The sequence below is a fragment of the Vipera berus genome, assembly GCF_964194415.1.
Source record: "Vipera berus genome assembly, chromosome: 2".
NCBI classification, from domain to species: domain Eukaryota; kingdom Metazoa; phylum Chordata; class Lepidosauria; order Squamata; family Viperidae; genus Vipera; species Vipera berus.
The window spans coordinates 97011550-97038795 of NC_138203.1; the positions used below are offsets into that span (position 1 = coordinate 97011550).

Consider the following 27246-nt stretch of genomic DNA (forward strand, 5'->3'; position numbering starts at 1 on the left):
GACATCAGACAAAGAATCATCTCCAACATCCAACACAACAGACAAAATGAAACACTCGGCTAAAAGGAGAAGAGAACACTAAAGACATTGAAACAAGACAAAAGCATCATCATCCTACTGGCAGACAAAGGCAGACTGACGGTAATAATGGACAAAACTGACTACATCCGCAAAGCCGAAAACCGTCTAAATGACGCCAACCAAATAATCCACAAAGATCTGACAGAACAGCTAAAGAACAAAATAAAAGACACCCTAAGAAAAATGGAAAAAGAAAAACAGCTAACATTACTAGAGAGAAAGCAAAGGCAACCACAAGACTCCTCCATACCCAGGTTCTACAGACTCCCAAAATACACAAGAATGGGATTCCCCTTACGTCCAATTCTGTCTCTACCTGGAACACTGATGTACAAACTAGCAAAAAACTCTGCAGAGGAAACTCAGACACCTGGTCAATGACTCAACCCACTCAATAAACTCCCCAGAACAATTTCTCCAAAGCACACCAAGATTAACAAGGAAGAAATCATGGTCTCCAACGTCACTGCTCTCTTCACCGTGATTGACATCGACCTGGCTAAACAAACCATACACCACCCACTCGCTAAAAACCATACCCACAAAGATAATGCCATCACAGAACACTCTATGTCCACTGAAACCATCATGAAACTTCTGGATCTATGCCTCAACATATACTTCAAGTTCAAAGGAAAAATCTATAAGCAAGTACAAGGTACCCCAATGGAATCACATCATCCATATCAGGCCTAATAGCAGAAGCAATCATGCAATGACTCAGATCCACAGCTCTACTCACTATCGAACCAAAATTCTGGAAACTCTGTCGGTGACACCTTTGTCACCACCAAACACTCCCAAATTGAAGAAACACACCACCTACTCAATAACATATTCCCTGGGATCAAATTCACACGCAAAGAGGAAACAGACAACAGACTCCCATTCCTCAACATTGACATAAGAAGACTGGACAGTGGAGAACTGCCATCTACTGCAAACCCCCACACAAAGACCAGATCCTCAACTTTGCAAGCAACCAACCCACCACACACAAAAGAGGCTGTGTCCAGACCCTCTTTAGAAGGTCCAGAACACACTGCAGTACCACAACACTACAAAAAGTGGAAGACAAATGGCTGCTTGACATCATTCTCCATAACAGCTACCCAAACAATTTCGTATTCTGACATACAGCATCCAAACCACAACACACCCACAGCCAACCACCACGGAAAAACTAAGCCTACCATACACAAAAGGGGTGTCAGAAATGACAGCCAGAATTCTTCAACCATTAGGAAAAGCAACAGCGCACAAACCACAGCCACACTCCATCAGAGTTATCCAGAACCAGAGACAAGATACACAAGGATGAAAGAAACAAAGCAATTACAAAATTATCTGTAATTATCTGCAACCAATTCTACGTAGGTCAAACATTATCAATTGAAACCAGAATCCACGAACACCAGCTGGCAGTCAAACGCCACGATCCCAAATCCTTAATCTCTACCCACACCGACACTAGCAGCAACACAAAAATCATCAGCCACGCTACCACCAGCCACGCTTCTGAGTTCATTGAAGTCGGGCACTCCACAAGCAATTCCATCAACAGACACAATGACCTACAACCAGCCTATGAACTCCTCAGAATCCAAATCAACCACACAGCCAACCAGAGACAGCCCCGACCCTCAACCAACCCATGCAAGCCCCCCCACCAGTACTTCACCTCCCAATAACCCTCACCTGATATAACCTCCCTCTCACAAGACTCACACTTCACACACGCACACCTGACCCATCACAAGAACTACTGACCACACAAAGCCCTTATAAACAGAAGAGCACTGACATCCCCTAAACACCACTAAAGATGTTACCTAGCGTGGTAACGAAACGTTCGGAAACCAACCCACAAGCTCGGAGAAACAAACCTTCCCGCTCAAGCCCCAGATTGCAATTATGTGATCCCAAGGACACCGCGATGACTACAGTGTCATAAATCCTCTGGTTTAACACTGTTGAACAATGAACAATTATTGAATAAGTGAACGTTAAGTGGGGACTAACTATACCACATAATTTTGCGTGACAAAGGAATTACTAAATGCTAAAAAAACTGCAGAACTACATTGGGTGCAAATCCATACAATGATAAAAAATATACTGCAGCTCAACATTACAATAAAGCTAGAATTATTCCCGCCGGGTCTTATTGATATGGAATTAGAAAAAAATAGGAAATTGACATTTATATTATAATCATGGGGAGATTATTGTATTCAAAAAGTCAGAAAAGCAATTAAATACTGAGGAGTGAAAGATTGGATTATAAAATTAATTGAACCTGCAGCTTGCTCAAAGGGAAAAAAAAACCTGACAGAAAATCTTTTTTTGAAAGATTGAAAGCTTATATGGACTTTTTGCTGAAAGGACTGAATTGATGATTCTAGGATTTGAGAATTCCCAAGGCACAAAGAAGATAGCGAAATCATTAAGAGGATAATTACTCACTAAAGAGAATGGTAGAAGGCAATAATTTTACATTTTTTTTCTTTTTTTTTATTCCTTTCATTTTTCTATTTTTGTTTGTTTGTTGCTTTTGCTACAATTTTCTGGTTACTGCTTAGGGATGGCATATTGTAAACCTGAGTCATACTGGGTACATTCACACTTTTGCAACTAAACACGACAGCTTCACGTAAATTGAAAACAAAGTCGCTCTTCATAAGGAAGACACATTAACTACGTGTCTGCTGTATTTATGACTAATGTTGACAGGAGGTTTTTATCTCCCAGCTGAATTTGTGTTGTTTTTTTCAAATTATGGTAAGTGTAGAAATAATGTTATACCTTCAGGTTTACATTACAGATACAAATCATATCTTCGGTGTGCTGTCTTATCCTAGAAGCATGACTTAAAAGGTTTCACTGATATTTAAGATCAACATCTAATTAGCTATAAAGCCAATTCTTACTTTTCTTTTGTTTTTCTCCCCCCCACCGCTTTCATTCATTTATAAGCAAGCTGCTTCTTAATTTTCAGAACATAATATATGACGGTTCGTGGGAGAAAATAAAAACATCCTAATTACCAGAACATAATGAACTTACTTGCCTTTCTGATACGTAGGGACATTCTCTTGAAGAAGTTTACCAAGTTGGAAACCATTCAAATGCAAGTACCGTAGCTGTTCTCTAGCTGCCTTCCACTCTATCACAGGGGAGAGAAGCTTCCCAACGCTGTTTCTTGAAATTGGCAAGCCAAGTCCTAATGCTAAGGTGACAGCTATATCAGTCTGTTGGATAAGTTCCGGATGTCTTCGGGGACCTAAAGGGAGGAAGAAAATATTAAGGCTTATCTATTCCTCATTCCCCAAAATATAATTTCGTGACCAGAAGAGATGCTGTCCCTTAAGCATTTTTTTTCTCTTTTCTGTACTGCATCCAAAGTTACAGCTGTTTCTCCTCATTATTTTTTTCATAGGAAGATTCAGCAAGTATTCATAGGACCTCAAGGACTCTCAAACTCTCGCCTGCTACCTTTAGGCTACTTCACATAGGTTTCTAAAGTAACTGAACTGATGACATAAGCAGGTGCCTATTGGGAAACCAGAAGGCATTCAGGGTGCTTACTTCTTTTAAAACATACTGTACATACATACATACACACACACACATATGTATGTATGTATGTATGTATGTATGTATGTATGTAAAGGGACGCGGTGGCTCAGTGGGTTAGGACGCTGAGCTTGTCGATCAGAAGGTCGGCAGTTTGGCGGGTCGAATCCCGAGTGCCGCGTAACAGAGTGAGTGCCTGTTACTCGTCCCAGCTTCTGCCAACATAGCAGTTCGAAAGCACATAAAAATGCAAGTAGAAAAATAGGGACCACTATGGTGGGAAGATAACAGCGTTCCGTGCACCTTTCGCGTCTAGTCATGCCGGCCACATGACCACGGAGACGTCCTCAGACAAGTGCTGGCTCTTCGGCTTTGAAACGGAGATGAGCACCGGCCCCTAGAGTCGGAAACGACTAGCACGCATGTGCGCGGGAACCTTTACCTTTACATTATGTCTTTCAGTTCTTTTGAGAAAGAACTGACTAACTTAGCTTTAATAATGTCACTGCATGGTATGCTATACTTTGCACACCACTTTCTGCCTTTAGCTGTAAAAACAGGCAGATCTGCTTTGCATTAAAATATTAATATACTGATTACTTCTGGGGTTATTAAAAGCCCATTTAGCAGATACATTAAGTCACTTGCAATTTCTCCGGATAAAAATACCTCCGGTCAAATTTTCACCACACAACCTGTTTGTGGAATATAGTACTTCTGATTATTTGGAACTACATAGAATATTGAATTTTTTAAAAAAATCCCATCACAGAAAAGGGACAAGGCTTTTGAGATAAATGTGTCTTCAACATTTAGTTGTTTTTTTAAAAAAACACAAACAAACGAGAAAATGGATTTTTATGGAGTTATGGAAGATTCTACCATGTAAACCAGGGGTCCCCAACCTTGGCAACTTTAAGACTTGTGGATTTCAACTCCCAGAATTCTGGGAGTTGAAGTCCACAAGTCTTAAAGTTGCCAAGTTTGGGGACCCTTGATGTTACCCACCACCACCCTTGCAATCTGAAATGGTATAGCCAGACATTTCTTTATTCAACCTAACATGCTAGTAAGAGAGAAACTCGGTTCTTACCACCTGTCCTTTGAAAAGCAGAGCTGACGAAAAGCAAGGGGGTGCGAATTTCACTTTCTGAGGAACCACCATGATTTCCTGTCTCAGACATGCCATGGTCACCACAAACAACAAGTAAATTGGGCAAAGTTCCTTTCTCCAGTTCCTGAATATGAAGAAATCTTCAAAGTTTTAATGGAACAGTTTAACATTTTATTATCAAATCTGCTTCTTCATCTCCCAGATTTGAGCCAAAAAGATTAGGATTCTGAAGAACGATTGCCACACTCCCAAGTAAAGTGATAAAAGCTACCACAGCAACCTCCCCCAATCCTTGTTAGGAATATATTATTAGGATTTCACTCAGCACTATTTATTTAAATAAGTAACGGGATCCCACTTGGCTAGTACTTTCACAACCTTTAGGCTGGCTAAGCAGAATGCATCTCACACATACCAAGCGTCTACATACAAATATCCATTCAAAAATAGGCTTATGTAGATTCCTTGCATTATATGCATTAATATTACATCAATAGAAAACCTAAGTGCCAATTAGGTCCCCAAAGTTTCCTACATTTCCATTTTTTTTCCTGACTACAAATGAAATATTCAAATTGTTCCTAATTTTGTTCTGCTAAAATAAAGCCAATGTGCAATAATCCAACAGAAATTTCAGAGCTTTAAAATAAAATATTGTTTCCATCTCCTGCACATCTTATGGCCGATGTATTCAAAAGAGCAACCTTAACATATTTCATTTAGTCTACAATTCCAAGTGCCCGGGACTAAAAACTGGAAATGTGCCCCAATAAACCACAATATGAGACTTGGTCTCAAGTGATCATTTACTTGGTCAGGCCGTAAGATAAAATGCATCTGTAGATTGAAGTTGGAAAGTTCAGATCTTCTTCCCGCTTTCATGATCAAATGCATCTTCAAAACTTAAACCTCTCACCTTGGAAAGCAGAGACTTATGAATCTTTGAGATAATGTTATCCATTTCAGAAAGCTTTGGTCCTATCAAAGGACTGTTTGGTCCAGCCAGATGACCAATATGATCCAATCCTAAATAATGAAGAATGAGTATATCCCAGTCTTCTCTTTTCAGTACTTTATTCAAATGTCTAGTAACATTGTTGTCAACCTTAGTGAGAAAGAAAAGCAGAGATATATTAAGCCAGCAGCTATTTTGCTCATACGGTGTTCAGAATTAATTAACAGATCTTCTAATTGTAAATTTTCTGATGGAAGGGAGTATGTACAATGTAATGTTTTCCTGCTTAGCTCAAAGCTTCCTGCAACATTAAGGGAGCAAGTTAAGAGAGACGGCTAGGCTGAATATCTCTTCACAGCAAACCATTCAAACATGCTGCCTTTCAATTATCATTCTTGAAGGTTCCAGTTGCCTGAAATCAGAACAATCTGCAACCTGTGAGTTTAGGATGCTAATCCTCATGGTATTAATTCGATACTAGCTTGAATAGATTTTACAGATTATACTATGTCAAGCACAGACTCCCTTTGGCCAGTGAGATGGAGGGCATGGAAATTTAATAAATATAATAGATTATATCACATCAATTACATTTAAAAAGTGAGTCCAAGTGGCAAGCAGTATGTCACATGCTTTGGAGACAAAAAGCCAAAGGTTACTAATCTAGCATTACCAGTGACAAGAATATAAATGAATAAACATTACAATAAATGTTACTGACTTGGTTGCAGCAGACAAGAAAGCCAGGCCTCCTCATTGGCTCAGCTGGGGCCAGAAGCCATTTGCTTTCCTTTGCCTCCCAGAATAAATTCTACAGTGACTTCCCATTGGAACAATGTGAAATATTAGAACCAAAATGAAAGTCTGAATACTTATTGGGATACTAAATTAGGAAAAGCTGAAAAAGGAAGGTGGTGTGTTGGATATGTTCGCTTCCCTGAGTTATTTGTAAAAATAATACAGGTGGTCCTACGACCACAATTAACCAGACTTTCTGTTGCTAAGCAAGATAGTGATTAAGTGAATCTCCCCCACCCTTCTTGTCAAAGTTGTAAAGTGAATCACTGCTGTTGTTAAGTTAGTAATACAGTTGTTAAGTGAATCTGGCTCCCCCACTGATTTTGCTTGTCAGGAGGTGGCAAAAGGTGATCACATGACACACACACCCTCAGGACACTGCCACCGTCATAAATATAAACCAAGCATCTGAATTTTGATCACATGACCATGGGGATGCTTCAATGGTCGTGTGAAAAACAGTTGCAAGTCACTTTTTTCAGTGCCGCTGTAACTTTGAATAGTCACTGAACGAATGGTTGTAAGTTGAGGACTCTCTGTAAAGGCAGGAAACGAACGAACAAACAAACAAACCACCTTGCTTCTTTTGGAGAACAACCACCATAGGCAATTCTACTAAGTAAATTATAAAAGAGTTGGGGAAAGACCTGGGCCTGGTCAACTCTCAGTCAAAATAAAGAAGAACAATGATATATACAGTATTATATTGTCTATATAAAGTTCCAGGAAAATTGCCCATCTTGGTGGCTCTTTGACAAGTCTATTAACATCACATTTGGAACTAGGAGAGGCAACTTTTAAAAAAATTGTTTTAATTGAACTATAATTAACAAAACCTTTTAGGTAACTAAGCTAACATAAATCCAAGACACAGAGAAAAAATACATGGAACATACAAACCAATCTACTAAAATGTAAACAAGCAGGTAGTATACATGCACTAATTTACCATATATGCAAAATATTACCATATTACAATCTATCGTTATTGAGGTAAACTATAAAATCCATTCAAATTTGATAAAATAGTAGTTCCTGCCTCTGTCTCATTATTTTGACTGTATTTTTTTTCTAATATAGCAATTGAAGAGATATTTTTAATCTCATCACAAGTATTATCTACTTTCCCAAAGTTGGGCATTTATTATCTTAGTTGCTAAAATTAGATAGAAACTAAGCTCCTTATTTTTTAAGCTTGAGGTTTGGTCCTGTAAATAAATAAATAAATAAATAAGCCTAACCCTGGGAGCATTCAATTCTTTGTTCAGTGACACTTATCTCCTTAAAAAGTTTACAAAGTGAATAGCTTTATTGCATGACCACCACCAATAAAAAATAACTTTTTTTACTCCTTCTAAAATTTGGAAGAATAATTTATATACGTGTGTGTGTGTGTGTGTGTGCGAATCTAACTGAAGCCAAGCACCAGCAATATATAATCTTCCACTTCAGTTTTCACACTGAGTCTGAGGTGAATCTACTCACTTTGAACAATTTCTACCAATGTATCCCCTGTATAGATTTACCAAGAACAGATTCATAAGCTTTCTTTAAAGCATGGGATGAATGTCCTATTTCCATTTGCAGTAATATCCTATTAAATTTTTCTCTTTGGTTTGTTCTAAGTAGTTAAGTATTAAATTCTCAAATTTGGCAAGAGGCCGTATGTCCACATACATGGCTCCAACATTCTATTAACCATAGTGTTCAGCACCCTATTGCTAATCTCTAATTTAGAGTTTATGATAGTGGGGAAGATAGTGATTTATTATTGTGACAATTTAAAAAACCTGAGACTTTTTAAAAAGATATATATTTTATGTGACCTGTCTAACCTATGTAACTAGGTGAGATGAACATTTTGTAAAATAAAAGAAATAATGGTTCTAGAAATAACCAACGTATGACATTTTACAAAAATACATACATCTGACCAGCAGGTTATATAATAAAATGTTTGCATCAATGGGGATATGCACAGAAGTACACATATATATTCTTATAGCCACTCCCAGACAGTGACTTACCTCAGTGTAGTCTGAGACAAAAAAAGATGTTGTCCCATCATATTCAACAAAATGCTTTGGAAACAGCCTAATCCATGTATCATCACCATAGAATATTATTCTTTTCCCAGCAGCTTTGGCCTGCCATATTAAGTTGTCTTCCATCAAGGCTGGAGAGTTAAGGTTCATGATTATATCAATGAAACCTGGGATGCTACCAGTCATAAGTGCCTGCAAAGGTTTCCACCAAAATGAAAGGAGAGATGGTTCAAGCATTAGATGTGGTTTCAACAGAACTAAAAACTGACATTGGACAAGGACCCACTTCTGCATGTGCATACATATATATTGCAGATAGTCAACACCTTTAAGCAAATAGCTACCCTTAATTCAGTATAGATGGCAGGACTACAAGTACTGAATTCAGGACTATGGTATTGAATGTAATGCCCTTAGTGGGTAACTTGAGTACTCCAAGAAGCTGGTGATTTTTTTTCTCACTGTTTCACTCACCTCAAATATCATACCAGAACATACCATCACAATCTTAGAAAAAAACTCATTGGAGCAACACTAAAACCATCGGCATTGCTACCACCAGCCACACTTGTGAGTTCATCAAAGCCTGGCACTCCACAAGCAATTCCATCAACAGACACATCGACCTACAAGCAGCCTACAAAACCCTCAGAATCCAAATCAACCGCACAGCCAATCAGAGATAGCACTGACCCTCAACCAACCCACGCAAGTCCCCCTCCCACCAGCAGTTCACCTCCCAATGACCCTGATCTGATGTAACCTCTCCATCACAAGACCCATCACAAGCCTCTCACTCAGGACTCACACCTGACCCATCACAAGACCCACACCCACACCTGAAGCCCTTACTGACACTGACATCACCTAAACTCCGCTGAAGATGTTACCTAGCCTGGTAATGAAACATTCAGAAACCAATCCACAAGCGCAGAGAACAAACCTTCATCCTCAAAAATACTCATGTTGTCAAAAAGATCATATTTCTGCAATAAGCATTAAGCATACTGCTTTATGAAATGTATGGTGTATAGATTGAGCAGAAGACAACTTATCACTCGTCAAGAAATATTTATTTCTAAGATACCAGAACTTACTTTAATTCGAGGCATAGTGACCGTAGGCGCCTTGGCTTCTGCTATAAAAGCATGCGTTGTGCCCTTTTCCACCAGCTCTGTTGTATATGGCATGAATTTTAAACCTTTTGAACCAAAAACAAAGTCATCTCTCAAGGCATCAATCAACACTATGACTACTTTGTTAAAAACAGGTGAAATCTTGGTCCAGTTTGATGTCAAGTCTAAAAAAAGAAAAAACAACAACAACACATGAGACAGTATTCTAAGCCAATACTTAGTCTTCACGCATACTAGCTTCAATGTCCCATATTTTCTACAAATATCTTTAAAGGCAGGAATCAACAAGCCATAACTGATGGTCACAATTTTCATTCTGACAGCTGTAATTTGTCTCTTGTTTCCCATATTTTTTATTACTGTTAATTATGTCAATATTGGTTTCTGAACACCTAAAATCACATGAGAAAAACAAGAGAGAAAAATGTGGCAAGTGGGGAAAAGAATAAGGAAGCTAGTGAACTGTGAACAAGTTATTGTAGAAACTCAGTACGTGATCCATAAATAACATCTGCAGTTTTCTTCCTTATTTGTTGGCAGGAAGCTGCTGTTTCAGCCTCTCTGGACCTTCTAGAACTAGGGTCCCAACCCCCGGTCCATGGACCAGTACCAGGCCGCGGCATGCCAGCAACCGGGCCACACAAACAAGCAAAGCCCTATCCGCAGTATACAGGCAGCACACAAAACCACACCTCCGGTCTACGGAAAAACCTCTCTCCATGGAACCGGCCCCTAGTGCTCAAAAGGTTGGGGACCTCTGTTCTAGAAGTTGCATGGGAGGGCTCTGCTGTCATGGGAACTCTGGAGCCTCAGAAAATTGTGCAAGAATGCTCCTGTGATTTTTTTTTTCAGAGGCTGCACGAGAGTCAGACTTTCTTCTAACTTCCAGAGGGTCCAGAGGCCTGACGGGTCACCAAGAATGTTATGTCACATCACCAGTAACGCCTCTGCCATAGATTTGCCATCACTGCACTAGATACATGATCAGATGACTGTCTAGCCCAGGAGTAGGCAACCTCGGCTCTTTTATGACTCATGAACTTCAACTCCCAGAATTCCTGAGCCAGCTTGGTTGCCTACCCCTGGTCTAGCCTCTTCTTCCTGAGGCTTTATTTTTTTAGAATTTTAATTCCATTTATATCCCGCCCTTCTCTGAAGACTCAGGGCGGCTTACAAGCTTAGCAGTAGACTTCATTCTATGTATATGCCTGCTTATTAGGGCTTTCACACACACACACCCCAAGCGGCATTATTACAAAGTCAGCTTAATTGCCCCCAACAATCTGGGTCCTCATTTTACCTACCTCGGAAGGATGGAAGGCTGAGTCAACCTTGAGCCTGGTGGGATGCGAACCTGCACTAATTGCAGGCAGCTGGTGTTACTTAAGGAGGCATTAGCCCACTGCTCCACCAAGGCTACTAGGAACTAATATTTAACAACAATTTATAGAGACCATGAAAAGAAAAATGAGTTTCATAGGTCATACATACAGAATAGAATTTTTGGTATTTACTATCAAAGTCTGATCTTCACAACCCAGGTATGTGGAAATGTGTCATGCTCTAACAAGGAAATTTCTGAGGGCCTCCCAAAAACAGGTGCTGATGTTCACCGTGCTGGAAAAGGCTACAAACTATTTCCAAAGAGTTTAGACTCTACCAAACTCTACTGTCGAGCAGATTGTGTACAAAAGGCGGCAATTCAACACTATTGTTACTCTATTCAGGAGTGATTGAGCAACCAAGATCACACCAAGAGCGAGGGGTGTAATACTCTGGGAGTCTTAAAAGAATTTCCAGGATAATGTCTAAGACTAAAATCCTCTCTTGCATTGATGAATGCCTGTGTTCATGACACCACCACCAGGAACATTGAACAACATAATGTGCGTGGCAGGGTTGCAAGGAGAAAGACATTTCTCTCCCAAAAAAGAACATTGCTGCCCATCTACAGTTTGTGAAAGACCACATAGATAACCCAGAATTTTATTGGAAGAATGTTCTGTAGATAGATGAGATCATAATAGAAATTGTCAGCCTGAATGAAAAGTGTTCACAAAAAGGTAAAACACTGCATTCCAGCATAAGAATTATTCCCTCAGCAAAATGTGACAGCGGCAATATCCATGGTTTGGGCTTGCTCTGTCCTTCTGGACAAAGACAGCGTGCCATCATTGAATGTAACGATGAATTCTGAATTGTGCCACTAAATTCCACAAGAAAATGTCAGGGTATCTATCAAGCTCAAAAGAAAATGGGTGGTGCAGCTCGAGGGCAAACCAAAAATGCCTAACAAAATGATTAAAGCAAAAGGAAGTTAACATTTTGAAATGGCAAGTCCAAGTCCTGACCTAAGTCCTAAGGGAATTTTGTGAAAGGACCTAAAGTGAGCAATTTATGTGAGAAAGCCCAACAATATCTCTCAGTTGAATATCTAGTTTTAGGACATGTGGAGAACAGGTCATGTTTTAGGTCATATATATGCAGAAATATTGAAAATTCAAAAGAGCTCACAAACTTTTAAGCATTGCTGTATGTGAATTTTGTCATTTAGTAGTGAGGACTACTAAGATTTACCTAAATGGCAAGGAAAACTATATATCACAACAATCCAGAGGTTTTTTCCCCCCTAGATCAGGGGTGTCAAACTGCCAGCCCACGGGCCGGATGCATCACAAGGAAACCCCAAGATAACCGCGCCCACCCCATTGCCGGCAATGGGGAAAAAGCTCCGATACATCGCACGACATCATGTGACATTGGAGTTTGACATGTCTGCCCTAGATGGTTAATATGCAGTTTTTGAGTGAAAAGGAACAAAAAGCCAGAATTATCTGTCCAAGATTCTGTTATTTATTGACATGAGAAATTAAAATATTACCAATTCAGTAATTAATTCAGTCAAGGCTAAACACTTTGATTAAATGTTTTCTTACTTATTTTACTCTGAATCCCAAAGTCTCTTGAGGCAGAACTAGCATATCTTTGACCGTAGCACTGGGAACATGTTGAAATCATACTATTATTATTAGAGGTTTATTCTCAGGGGCATTTTAAATATTTACATTCTTCGACAGCTGCTGAAGCTTCGTCATCTTAATTGGAATTGTTGTTGATATGCAGTAGCCCTGGAAAGATGTTAAGCTCCCACCTGATCCAGCCCCAGAGGACACACAGCATAGGTAAATCTTAAAAGCAAGCAAGATGTGATTAAGCTTAAAAGCAAGCAAGAAACAGCAAATGCATCCAACTGTTTATTTCCATTGCCTCTTGTAAGATATAGTAATAAGGAAAGGGGCCCTCTATCTAAAAGATGCTACCACCTTGCTTTTGTTCTTGCCTTTCCCCACTTAATCTGAGAGGCATGCAAAGCCAGGGGAAAATATACAAGTAAGAGATAGCTATTGCTCTGTAAAAGCTGCAGAGTATTCTGGGTAGCATAGTGATGATCCAGGCTTTTAAAGAGAATACAATATAAGGGACAGGAAATCCCTAGCATTAGCAAGACAGTAGTCCATTAGACAGGAAAGTTAAGAGTTATTTCTTTCTCCAGAACATGTCAAATTTTGGGGAACAGTTTTAGCTTCCCAAAAAACCTGGTCTGACTTACCACTTCTTCTATTAAGTAGATTGCAATTTACAATTGAAGGAATCCTTACCAAATCTGTATCTGATACAAAAGTTAGGAAGGGTGGCTATTATTACCCCCCCCCGTAGATCGGGCTCGCAACTTGGGGGTCCTCCTAGATTCACAGCTCTCCTTAGAAGACCATATAGGAGCTGTGACTAGGGGGGCCTTCGCCCAGGTTCGCCTGGTGCGCAAGTTGCGGCCCTATCTAGACCGGGATGCCTTGCGTACAGTCACTCATGCGCTCGTGACCTCTCGTTTGGACTACTGCAACACCCTCTACATGGGGCTGCCCTTGAGGACCACTCGGAGGCTTCAGCTGGTGCAGAATGCAGCCGCGCGAGTAGTGTTGGGGGTCTCCCGATACTCCCATGTTTCACCTCTGCTCCGCGAGCTGCATTGGCTGCCAGTTGCCCTCCGGGTGAGATTCAAGGTGCTGGTAATGACCTTTAAAGCCCTACATGGCATGGGTCCGGATTACCTACGGCAGCACCTGCTGCCAGCGTCAACTTCCCTCCGCCCAGTGCGCTCCCAGAGAGAGGGCCTCCTCAGGGTGCCTCCGATCAGAGAATGTCGATTGGTGGCCCCCAGGGGGAGGGCGTTCTCTGTGGGCGCGCCAGACCTATGGAACCGCTTGCCAGTTGAGCTCCGGACGGCCCCCGACCTTCGCTCCTTCCAACGCGATCTAAAAACTTATTTATTTGAACAATCCGGCCTGGTCTGATGGGGTTGGGGTTTGGATTTGGTTTTAACATTTTTTAATCATTGTTTTATATTGGGCATAATTATTTAATTCTTTTTAACTTTTGTATGTATATTTTGATATTTATTGCCCTGTACACCGCCCTGAGTCCTTCGGGAGAAGGGCGGTATAAAAATTTAATAAATATAAATATATAAATATAATACTTGGGACAGGGGAAAATTAATTAGGCTACATCAGTAGGCAAAAAATGTGTAGAATGAAATGTAACAGGAAGAAACATAAAGTCATGCATCTAGGTAAGAAAAAGGAAGGAAATGTGTACAGTATGAAGAAAATCCGACTCAAAAAGCAGCATGTGTGAGAAGAACTTCAATGTACTACTACGAGGTCAACATGTCCCAACAGAGACATGCAGAGAAGGCCAATGACCTCTTGAATGGCATCAAGAGAAGCATGGTGTCTGGATCACAGGAATTATCCCACCCTACTCTGCCTCATTTAGAGTACTACATTCAGTTCTGCACAGTTCAGTTTTAAAAAAGACACTGATAAACTAGAGGAAGTTCAGAGAAGACCTACCAAGATAGTGAAATGACTGGTAATCAAGGAATAGTTAAATGAAATAGGTTTAGTTTGAAGATTCAGAAAGAACATAGTAGCTGTCTTTAGATCTGAACAGAAATCACAATGTAGAGATTCAGACTTACTACCACTTGCTACAGAGGGTAAGTCTAGAACAGGGCTTTTCAACCAGTGGTACGGGTACCACCTGTGGTACACTGGCACCTGGCAGGTGGTACGCGACCATCCTAGAAAAGTGGTAGTGGGGGAGGGGAATAAGCTGAACCAGTGGCAGCACCGCACAAGCCTGAGCGAGAGACGGCTGGAGCTGCAGGGCTGTCAGGGCTCAGCGGAAGCACCAGGATCAGCGCCAGGCTCCAGCTGGAGCTCGGCGCTGATCCTGGCGCTTCTGCTGAGCCCAGAAGAAGCGCCGATCAGCTGGAATGTTGCAGTATCTCCAGGGTCTTGTGATTTACATTGAGATGCTTGGCAACTGATTCATATTTATGACGGTCACAGTGTCCCAGGGTCATGTGAACTGACCAAAACCTGCTGCAACCACCCAGTTCTAGAGGGGGGGGGGAAATAAAAACCAAACACCCCCCACCCCACCCCCGCTGCCAATCCTCAAGAGAAATGCTCACAACAATGAAAACCTCAGACAGGAGGAAGAGCGCTGCCGGGCAGGCAGGCAGGTGTCTTGCTGGGCTGTGGCTTGGGGGGCACTTTTTTCAGTGCCATTGTAACTTCGAACAGTCACTAAGCAAACTGTTGTAAGTCGAGGACTACCTGTACTTCATCACTTCCCCGCCCCCCCTTTTTCTTTTTGGTCATCAAGTTTTTGACACTTTGCTAGGCAACTGGTGGTACTCAAGATTTTGTCATATCCTAAAAGTGGTACAATGGGTGAAAAGGTTGAAAAGCCCTGGTCTAGAACTAAAGGAATGAAACTTCAAGAATGTAGATACAGATCAGACATTAGAAGACATTTTTATAAGTAAAAGCTGTCAGTCAGTGAAAGAGGTTAATGCAGAGTGATTTCTTCCCCTTCACTAGAGGTTTTCAAAGATAGACTGGATAGGTTTCTAGCGGGGATAGTGTAGTGATTTATGGAAAATACAGAGTTGGACTCGATGACTTCAACTCTGAAATTCTACTGTATGCCACCAACATGAAAAGTTATTTTCCAAAAAAAATCAATTTATTTCTGGACCAATTGATTTGGCACCTACTGCCCATTTTCTCCATTGTTTTAGGTGGATTCTTGAACCATTAGCAATTTTTGTTAGGAAATATTGAGATATCAATTTTGTATTGGGAAATTCTGAATATAATTTATTTTTATCTCTGATATTTTGACATCAAATCATTGACTCAAGACACCTAGTGTGTTTCAATGACTGAAGGTGGATTAGAACCTGAATGTCCCCCAACACAACATCTTTACCATTGCATAACAATCATAATAGTAAAGTTGGAAGGGACCTTGGAGGTCATCCAGTCCAACCCCCTGCTCAGGCATGAAACCCTATACCATCTCAGGCAAATGGCTGTCCAATCTCTTCTTTAAAACTTCCAGTGTTGGAGCATTCACAGCTTCTGGAGGCAGGTTGTTCCACTGGTTAATTGTTCTAACTGTCAGGAAGTTTCTCCTTAGTTCTAGGTTGCTTCTCTCCTTGATTAGTTTCCATGCGTTGCTTCTTGTCCTGCCTTTGGGTGCTTTGGAGAATAGCTTGACTCCCTCTTCTTTGTGGCAGCCCCTGATATATTGGAACACTGCTATCATGTCACCCCTAGTCCTTCTCTTCATTAAACTAGACATATCCAATTCCAGCAGCCGTTCCTTATATGTTTTAGCCTCCAGTCCCCTAATCATCTTTGTTGCTCTTCTCTGTACTCTTTCCAGAGTCTCAACATCTTTTTTACATCGTGGTGACCAAAACTGGATGCAGAATTCCAAGTGTGGCCTTACCAAGGCATTGTAAAGTGGTATTAATACTTCACATGATCTTGATTTTATCCCTCTGTTAATGCAGCCTAGCATTGCGTTGGCTTTTTTGGCAGCTGCAGCACACTGCTGGCTCATATTGAAGTGATTGTCCACTAGGACTCTGAGATCCCTCTCACAGTTACTACTATTGAGCAAGGTACCACTTATACTATACCTGTGCATTTGATTTTTCCTGCCTAAATGTAGAACCTTACTTTTTTCACCACTGAGTTCCATTTTGTTAGATAGCTCCCAGTGTTCAAGTCTGTCCAGATACTCCTGTATCTTAAGCCTGTCTTCTGGAGTGTTGGCTATTCCTGCCAGCTTGGTGTCGTCTGCAAATTTGATGAGTTCCCCATCTATCCCCTCGTCCAAATCATTGATGATGATGATGAAGAGCACTGGGCACAGAACAGAGCCCTGGGGCACCCCACTACACGCTTCCCTCCATGTAGATGCGGTTCCATTGAGGACCACACTCTGAGTACGGCCGGTCAGCCAGCTACGAATCCATCTGGTGGTGATGCTGTCTAACCCACATTTTTCTATCTTATTAAGTAGTAGTGATCTACTTTATCAAATACCTCACTGAAGTCCAAGTAAATTATATCCACAGCATTCCTCTGATCCACTAATTTTGTCACTTGGTCAAAGAATGCAATAAGATTTGCCTGGCATGATCTGTTTTTGACAAACCCATGTTGGCTTTTAGTAATGATTTTGTTTGTCTCTAGGTGCTTGCTGATTCATTGTTTGATATCTTTTCCAGAATCTTCCCAGGTATTGAGGTCAGGCTGATAGGTCTGTAATTTCCTGGATTCATGTTTTTCCTTTTTTGAAGATGGGAACTACATCAGCTCTTTTCCAGTCCTCTGGTAGTTCCCCAGTGCTCCAGGATCTTTGAAAGATATAGTTCAGCGGTTCTGAGATGACATCTGTCAGTTCCTTGAGAACTTTTGGGTGTAATCCATCTGGTCCTAGTGATTTGAACTCGTCTAGGCTGGACAGGTGCTCTTTTCTTAAAAGGTTTCATTTAAAAAACAAATATACAGTAATTGAACATAATGGTATATAGTACAATATGCCACTTGGTAATATAGGAGTGACCAACAAATTTACAGACTCAGCAACCAATTATTTTCCTAAAGTGTAAAGATAAAAAAATGAATCAATGAATAAAGAATTTGAGGTGATCCAGTATAATTTAAAAAGTTGCATGGTTATTTTCCTTGCATATCAGGACAAAATATTTCAAACAACCACAACAATTAATGACATTCCTAATGAATTCCTAATGATTTCCCAATAGTTATCTGTTTGGCCATTTCTTTTTGATGAAAATTAATCTGAGTTAAAGTTGATAAATTGCTTTCTGTGATATAATATTAATAATAATCATATATATGTGACGCTTTAGTGTACCTGGGTGCTACTGCTATTTTTTTTAAACTCTGTAAATACGATTGAACTGACTGGTGTTCCATAAACGCCCTTTGAATAAATACGGTTCTAAACAAAGCCTTAGTACAGGTACTGAAGAGTATATATTCAGACTATTTCAAACAAAACTGCCCTTTTATTAAAAATGATAATTATAGAAACTTCCAAGCTAATGAATACAATTATAATCGAAATCTTTAAATTAAGCTTTCTCCACTAGTGACTTAAATTAACTACACCCTGCAGCAGATAACACTGATTAGTTTTAGACTGGCTTCTGAGGGGCCTATATGGCTGCAACCGCATTCAGCAGCCTAATGGATATCTTTGCTGGAAATCAAAACAGGAAGTTTGAATTAGCAACATTTTATCTCTTTGCAGATTTTTCAATACTTACATGGGTAGTCCTCAACTTACAACAATTCATTTAGTGACCATTCAAAGTTACAACGGCACTGAAAAAAGTGACTTATTGACCGTTTTTCACACTTATGACCATTGCAGCATCCCCAGGGTCATGTTAGCAACTGATTCAAATTTATGACTGTTGCAGTGTCCCACAGTCATGTGGTCACCTTTTGCGACAAGCAAAGTCAATGGGGAAGCTAGATTCACTTAACAACCATGCTACTAACTTAACAACTGCAGTGATTCAATTAATAACTGTGGCAAGAAAGGTCATAAACTGGGACAAAATTCACTTAACTGTCTTGCGTAGCAACAGAAATTTTGGGCTCAATTGTGGTTGTAAGTTGAGGGCTACCTGTATATAATCACAGACAGAAATTACCAGAAGATATTAAACTGGATTCCATCAGTAAACTAATAACATATAAATGTATTCCTCGGGGACATTTTTGTAATAATGTCTATCTACAGTCAGTAATGGTTTACAGCAGGGGTCCCCAACCTCCGGTTCATGGACTGGCACCAGGCCACGCCATGCTAGAAACTGGGCCCTGCAAACAAGCTAAGCCGAAACCACAAGATGCAGACAGCACACGAAACCACGCCCCCTCCAATCCACGGAAAAACCTCTCTCCATGGAATAGGTCCCTGGTACCCAAAAGGTTGGGGGCTACTGGTTTACAGGGAGGAGAGTTTAAAACAGAATATGGTCAAGACAAACATGGCTACAGATAGTCCAATTTTAGTGATCTCATTTAATGATTGGTCGCAGGTAAGACAAGGATGAAAAAAGTAACTTTATGACTAATCCTCACATTTATGATTTTTCAAGTCTGTAAAGGAAAGCTGAAATAAAATCATAAGCATAGTTGTGATGTCACTTTACAACCGCTTTGCTCAATGACCAAATCGCTGGTTCCAAATGTAATCACTAAATAAGGACCAACCATACATTTCCAGAAAGGTAATAGATCTCCGCATTTTAAACTACGTCATACTTTCTCAAAAAGACAAAGTATGTAGTTCAAGGTCACCTGAAACTACACCTGGACCAAATTCTCCAGATCCCCAGACAGAGGAAATGGCCGTCAGCCCTGTTCACCATCACTTTGGAGAGACAATTTTCCTTTTCCCCAAGGAAAGTAAATAATGATAATATCAACATTCGAGTCGCTACTGTAATATGTTCTACAAAACCTGTTTTGGCATCTAGATCAGAATTTCTGTTGGTACAATATTCAACAGCTTAGCTAGTCTTAGAATTCACACAGTATACACATACTAAAAACATCACTTTGACTGCCATATAGTTTCTACTGAAATCAAAATGCTAGTTATTAATATTCAAGGCCTCTATGGATTTTGTTCAGGTTACTTGCAAGAACCTCCATGAGGTTCAGTTACATTTGTTACAGGTTCGTCTTTGTGGCGATCCAGGTTCAAGCCACTGGGTTGAGGAGTGGCCCTTCTAATGCCTTTTCAAGCAAGACTTTCACTGTTGATTTTTAGCACCACAGGCTTTCATTTCCATTTTACTATTTTTACTTTAAAATATGGCACAATCTGGATAGTTGTGTTGTGATTCCTCACCAGCCAGTGGAACCAACAGCTGAGTCTGAGGATCAGATGAGGAGGAAGGGCCTGGAGTGACATTAGAGTCAAAGGAAGGCTCTGAGGAGCTCCAAGACTTACAGTCAGACAAGGAGCCTGGCCCCTCTACTCACGCTCAGGCTGAGACACAGCTGTGCTGATGAAGAACAGTTGGGACAAATCCAGGATGCGTGAAAGCGCAGGCAAGAGAAGTGAGTAGGATAGAGGAATGCAATGGGGTGGCTCCAAAGGCAAAGGAGAAGGCATTAGGAAGCCACGCCTTGGTTGAATTATAAAAGGGAAGGTGTGGGAGGTGCTGGTTGCCGAAAGCAAACGTTCACGTTGAGGATCGAGTTTCTGTAGACTGTGTTTCTTTGCCTTGGACACTGGCTCAGGTCTGTGAGAATAAAAGGGATTGGTTTTTTCTAGCAGTTCCTGCCTGTTTCTTGGAAGAGGGGTTTCTCCTTGTGAGCATAACAAGGACTCACGTAGACTGGGACAGAACAAGTTGGCAGTACAATAAGCTAACCAAATAGGCCACTTGCTGCTCCCTTACCTCCTCTCCCTAGTCTGAATAGCTTTTGGGGTCCAATCTCCATCACTGGCGTAACTCACATTGGGATTATAAATCCTAGCCCTACTGTTTCTTCTTTCTCACTTTGGCCCTAATCCTGCCCATGTTGTTGCCAAAAGAAGGAAGGCATTCTGTCAAGGAAAAGGGCAGACCACCCAACTCTTTCTTCTGGCAAAAGCCATCATTTGTCCAACTGTTTACTTCACCTGCCAGGCAGGCAGGTTCCTGATGCCTCTTCCTCTCTGAGCAGCATAGCAACCAAGGCTCAAGGTCCAACAAACACTGCTACCTGCAAGAGTTGGCGAGGAGGGAGAGGTTGCTCCCTGCAAGTGCAAATGCCTCAACTCCCGGCAAAGCTGGGCACCTTTCTGAATTGCTGGAGCTGGCCCCGAATAGATCACCGCCCTTCCGCTAAACACCCACAGAGAGAAGTCAAACAGGTAAGGCAAAGCGACTGGAGTATCTCACTCGCCCTCTGCCTTGCTTGGCAGGCTGCAGGTGTGTGTGTGTGTGTGTGTGTGGCGGGGGGGGGCGATATGCCATGGAGAGAAGCGGGAAAAACGATTTTTCTTCCACCCAACTTTGAAAAGAGGCCTGCCTATCTCCTCGGGGCAACCCCGCCCACACCTTTCCTGGCGCGATCCCAGGGAAACACACGAGCGATGGAGAGACGCTGTACCTGTCTGAGGGGGCTCTGGCGGCACCTGGCCGAAAGTCCCGCTCCGAAGCTGCGATCGGACTGCCACCGGGAAGAAGCCTCTCAGGAAAAGCCCCACGCCCAAGGCCTGCACCAACAGGCAGAAAGAAGCAAAGACGCCGGAGCGCAGCCGCATCCTTCAACTCCAGCGCAGGCAGGCAGGTGAATGCGGAAGGAAGGTAAGCAGGAGAGGGACACACCTGCGCAGCAGCAGCAGCAGCGGCGGCGGCAGCAGCTCCCTCCGGCGGGCCAAGCAGGCGGCAAATAAGGATGGAATTGAAAAGCCAGGCAATCATAATAGGCCCAAACGCCCAACGTGCACAACTGATTGGTCAGCGATTGACCAATCCGCGGGAACTAGCTACTTGAGAACTACGCCGAGGAAAGAAAGCTTTGAAAAAAGGAAGCGTGAGCGGACTACATCTCCCAGAAAGCCTTTGCGGCATCGCCTTGGCGATCGATGGAAGCCAGTCAAGTCTCATAGACTTGAAAGACTATTTGAAACAGAGAAATACTGTGGAGTAAATATGGGACTAAAAAGTATTATCCAGCATTTGAATAATTATTGATGTGATATTTATACTGCTTGGAGTTAATTTATAAGAGTTAAAGTACGATAGTTTTAATAGTTTATGATTGTTTGCATAAGGTAGATTATGATTGTTTGTGTTCTTATACCCGGTACTCAGCTCTGGAAAGTCGGGGAGGGAGGAGGGGGAAGGGAGGGAGGGGTTGGGGAGGGTTGGGGAGTGGGTGGGGAGGGTTGGGAAGAGGGGAGGGGGTTGGGAGGGGTTTTGTTTTGTTTTGTTTTGTTAAAGATAAAATGTATTGTAAAACTTTTCAATAAAAAAAGTCTCATAGAAACCATCAATTTCCAGGTGTAGGTCCTATAGTTGAATATTTATAGGTAGCGTTACAGTTACTTAGGTATTCCACATGCTCTTCCTTTGTGATTTGTTTTCGGCGGAAAATAGGAAGCTCGTGCGGAGCAGTGATTATGAAATGGAATAAGTAAAATGGATTAAGACCAAGGTTTAGAGTTTAGCATAAAGACGTTTATAGAGTGGAAAAAATAAAGAATAATTCTGTATGTACTTACAGCTGCAGATCAAAGTCAAGATTTCCTTATTATAATTTTTGGGTAAATATTTGTTTCGGATTTGTAATTATTGTTAGTGTTTCTAAAGCAGTCTTTCTTAACTTTGGCAACTTTAAAACACATGGACTCTCAGAATTCTCCAGGCAACATGGCTGGGGGGGGGGGTTTCTAGGAGCTGAAGTTCACGTTTGCCAAGGTTGAAAAACATTGATCTAAAAGTGAATTGCGTGATATTCTTTCTGTTCCAATATTTGTAGGGAAATAGTTTTAAACTTAACATTAAGAAAACCAAGATCATGGCATCTGGCCCTCTCAATTCCTGGCAAATAGATGGGGAAGAAATGGAGGTAGTGACAGATTTTATTTTCCTGGGCTCCAAGATCACTGCAGACGGGGACTGTAGCCAAGAAATTAAAAGACGCTTGCTCCTGGGGAGGAAAGCCATGGCAAATCTAGACAGCACACTAAAAAGCAGAGACATCACCCTGTCAACAAAAGTGCGTATAGTCAAGGCTATGGTCTTCCCAGTTGCAATGTATGGCAGTGAAAGTTGGACTATAAAAAAGGCTGAGCGCCAAAGAATTGAGGCCTTTGAACTGTGGTGCTGGAGAAGACTCCTGCGAGTCCCTTGGACTGCAAGGCGATCAAACCGGTCAGTCCTAGAGGAGATCAATCCTGACTGCTCTTTAGAAGGCCAGATTCTGAAGCTAAAACTCAAGTACTTTGGCCACCTAATGAGAAGGAAGGACTCACTGGAGAAGAGCCTAATGCTGGGAAAGATCGAGGGCAATAGAAGAAGGGGACGACAGAGAATGAGGTGGCTGGATGGAGTCACTGAAGCAGTAGGCGCGAGCTTAAATGGACTCCAGAAGATGGTAGAGGACAGGAAGGCCTGGAGGAATGTTGTCCATAGGGTCGCGATGGGTCGGACACGACTTCGCAGCTAACAACAACAAGTTTTATTTTTTATCTTTATTTTGGGGGCAAAATAATATGGCATGTTTACATGTGGGACAAAATCTGGAGGTTTATAGCTGTTTCTGGTATTGGTATTTTAACAATTTTGCATGCTTTGTATTTGTAAAAAGTTTACATTTGTGTAGCAAGTATTTCAATTTTTTCAGAGTTTTCTCTCACCCACTTTATCCTTGGGTTCTAGATTTCATCTAATTTGCTATGTCTGCGTGACATACCAAAATTTAAAGTAGCAATACATTTAGTCCTGGACAATGATCATAGTGGAGCCATACAGTTACGGTTGCAAACAGTGACAACCATAAAGAGGGACAGCCTTGCTTTATGAAATCCCCACCCTTTGCTGTACCTGATGCCAACATTAAATGAATTTGCAGGTCATTAAAAAAATATGAGTTACCTCCTTGGTGGGAGAGATCCTGGAAGACCCACCATTCAGCTGAGTCCAGAAAGAAACCAGACAGCAAAAAGCTGGGAAGAGCCCAGGTAGATTAGGGGAAAGTGCCGTGTTCCAAAACCAGAGACAAGCCTTAGTGTGCTTATGGTCTCGGCCTCTGCCTCGATCAGCTGGCTGCCAAGAGACTGCAAACCTCTCCTGGCACTTACTAGCTTTGGGGAAGTCAGCCCTTTGTATGGAAAGGTGGCAGCTTCAGGACAAACTTCCCAAAACCTTTCCCTTGCTTAACCCCCTCCCTCCCCCAGAAAGGGAGAAGGAGGGATAGACTTGTTAATCTTTCTGCCACCCCCCTCCCTATGTACTGAAACTAAATTCGTAGTCTCTGCCCTCCGATCTCAATCTCTTTTGAATTAGCACATTTTTTTAGCAAATTTAATTGGCTAAATTTACTGCACGCCTGGAAAGAAGGTGACCCAATCTGTAAGTTTCTTACCTTGATGAGTCACTGTCAGGCTCAAAATAGAGGAAAGGAAGGAAGCAAGCAAAGAAAATCCTAAAGGCAGTTAGGCAGGCAGCAAAAAGCTTGGAAACCTTGGGAAAGCTTTTTACTGCCTGACTGTCTGCCTTTAGGACCCAGCTTCTGCTGTGGCTCTTTGGTGCAAGTTTGTGCTGCCCCGTTTTCTTTAAAACTGAACTTTTGCTTCAGCTCTTCAAGGCAAACAAGCTGCAGAAAGATTTTCAGGAATAGCTATCTATCTTGTGAACATCAAATGGCATCACAGCCCATCCCAGCTTTACGAAAAACAGAAAGTGAATTCAGTAGAATTTGGATCTAAAAAATTAGAAAAGTTACTTTTTAGGATATCTGCAATAATATTTGGAGGGGTTTTCAATCAATCGGAATAGAACTGGAAGGGACCTTGGAGGTCTTCTAGTCCAACCTCCTGCTCAAGCAAGAGACCCTATCCATGGGTGTCAAACTCACCATGTCATGTGACGTATCACAACATATCGTGGGCTGGCAGTTTGACACCCCTGCCCTATACCATTTCAGACGAGTGACTGTTCAGTCTCTTCTTAAAAACCTCCAGAGATGAAGCACCCACAACATCTGAAGGCAAGCAGTTCCACTGGTTAATTGTTCTCACTCTTAGGAAGTTTCTCCTTAATTCCAGGTTGCTTCTCTCCTTGATTAGTTTCCATACATTATTTCTTGTCTTGCCTTCTGGTGATTTGAAAAATAAGTACCCCCTCTCCTTTGTGGCAGCCTCTCAAATACTGGAATACTTCTTTTTTTTTTTTGCTCTTATATTCGGCTTGCTTGGTGACCGGGAATGGAAAGGCAATTCATAAGGGAATAACTATAAGGTTACCTGTTGAATTTTGGCAAATACAGTCATGGCCGAAATTGTTGGCACCCCAGAAATCTTTCCAGAAAATCAAGTATTTCTCACAGAAAAGTATTGCAGGAACACATGTTTTGCTATACACAGGTTTATTCCCTTTGTGTGTATTGGAACACAACAAAAAAAGGGAGGAAAAAAGCAAATTGTACATAATGTCAAACAAAACTCCAAAAATGGGCCGGACAAAATTATTGGCACCCTTTCAAAATTGTGGGTAAACAAGATTGTTTCAAGCATGTGATGCTCCTTTAAATTCACCTGGGGCAAGTAACAGGTGTGGGCAATATAAAAATCACACCTGAAAGCAGATAAAAAGGAGAGAAGTTCACTTAGTCTGCATTGTGTGTCTGTGTGTGCCACACGAAGCATGGACAACAGAAAGAGGGGAAGAGAACTGTCTGAGGACTTGAGAACCAAAATTGTGGACAAATATCAACAATCTCAAGGTTACAAGTCCATCTCCAGAGATCTAGATTTGCCTTTGTCCACAGTGTGCAACATTATCAAGAAGTTTGCAACCCATGGCACTGTAGCGAATCTCCCTGGTCGTGGACAGAAGAGAAAAATTGATGAAAGGTTGCAACGCAGGATAGTCCAGATGGTGGATAAGCAGTCCCAAACAAGTTCCAAAGGAATGCAAGCTGTCCTGCAGGCTCAGGGAGCATCAGTGTCAGCGCAAACTATCCGTCGACATTTAAATGAAATGAAACGCTATGGCAGGAGACCCAGGAGGACCCCATTGCTGACACAGAGACATAAAAAAGCAAGATTACAGTTTGCCAAAATGTACTTGAGTAAGCCAAAATCCTTCTGGGAAAACGTCTTGTGGACAGATGAGAACAAGATAGAGCTTTTTGGTAAAGCACATCATTCTACTGTTTACCGAAAACGAAATGAGGCCTACAAAGAAAAGAACACAGTACCTACAGTGAAATGTGGTGGAGGTTCAATGATGTTTTGGGATTGTTTTGCTGCCTCTGGCACTGGGTGCCTTGAATGTGTGCAAGGCATCATGAAATCTGAGGATTACCAAAGGATTTTCGGTCGCACTGTAGAGCCCAGTGTCAGAAAGCTGGGTTTGCGTCCGAGATCTTGGGTCTTCCAGCAGGACAATGACCTCAAACATACGTCAAAAAGCACCCAGAAATGGATGGCAAGAAAGCACTGGAGAGTTCTGAAGTGGCCAGCAATGAGTCCAGATCTGAATCCCATTGAACACCTGTGGAGAGATGTTAAAATTGCTGTTGGGAAAAGGCACCCTTCCAATAAGAGAGACCTGGAGCAGTTTGCAAAGGAAGAGTGGTCCAAAATTCTGGGTGAGAGGTGTAAGAAGCTTATTGATGGTTATAGGAAGCGACTGATTTCAGTTATTTTTTCCAAAGGGTGTGCAACCAAATATTAAGTTAAGGGTGCCAATAATTTTGTCCGGCCCATTTTTGGAGTTTTGTTTGACATTATGTCCAATTTGCTTTTTTCCTCCCTTTTTTGTTGTGTTCCAATACACACAAAGGGAATAAACCTGTGTATAGCAAAACATGTGTTCCTGCAATACTTTTCGGTGAGAAATACTTGATTTTCTGGAAAAATTTCTGGGGTGCCAACAATTTCGGCCATGACTGTAGATATAGTATATAATACCAAACCAGACTTTTTCTGGGTAGCTCTTGATGCAAACACTCTGCTGTCTGATGCTTTATAAGAGGTTTTATGGTGGGCTAAAGATAGATTATTGACTACAAAGAATTGGCTGATCACTGAGATACAAAAAGAAAATGGTATAATCTTACGCATGTTCTCAGTACCAAATAGTTTCTGGCATATGCATTATGAAGTTTCACTTTTGCTTTAGCATCTATTCTTGCCTTTGTCTCCTAAATTTTTTCAGCTTGCTTAGAGCTAATATGTCTGAGTTGCCTCTACGTTTAAGACCACTAGAAGGCAGCAAAGAGTTAAACATTTTTCTTGTTACCATCTAGTTGGCCTTCAGATATGATATGATATGATATAATACACCAACTTCCTAAATGGTAGGGCTAGCAGGGTCAAGTAAGCTGTATTATGCCTATGATT

General features: G+C 41.4%; 1 protein-coding gene across 1 annotated transcript in view; it reads right to left on the reverse strand.

The window, feature by feature from the left end:
- PIGG (phosphatidylinositol glycan anchor biosynthesis class G (EMM blood group)) overlaps positions 1-21520 on the reverse strand; it is an 81820-nt gene extending 60300 nt beyond the window's left edge. The window contains exons 1-6 of the mRNA XM_081319388.1: positions 21282-21520; positions 9667-9869; positions 8552-8761; positions 5688-5876; positions 4751-4895; positions 3152-3364 (exon numbers count right to left, since the gene is read on the reverse strand). Of these exons, the coding sequence (XP_081175514.1) occupies positions 3152-3364; positions 4751-4895; positions 5688-5876; positions 8552-8761; positions 9667-9869; positions 21282-21435 (1114 nt within the window). The 5' untranslated portion in view covers positions 21436-21520. The remainder of the gene's footprint in view (positions 1-3151; positions 3365-4750; positions 4896-5687; positions 5877-8551; positions 8762-9666; positions 9870-21281) is intronic.
- Between the last annotated feature and the right edge of the window lie 5726 nt (positions 21521-27246).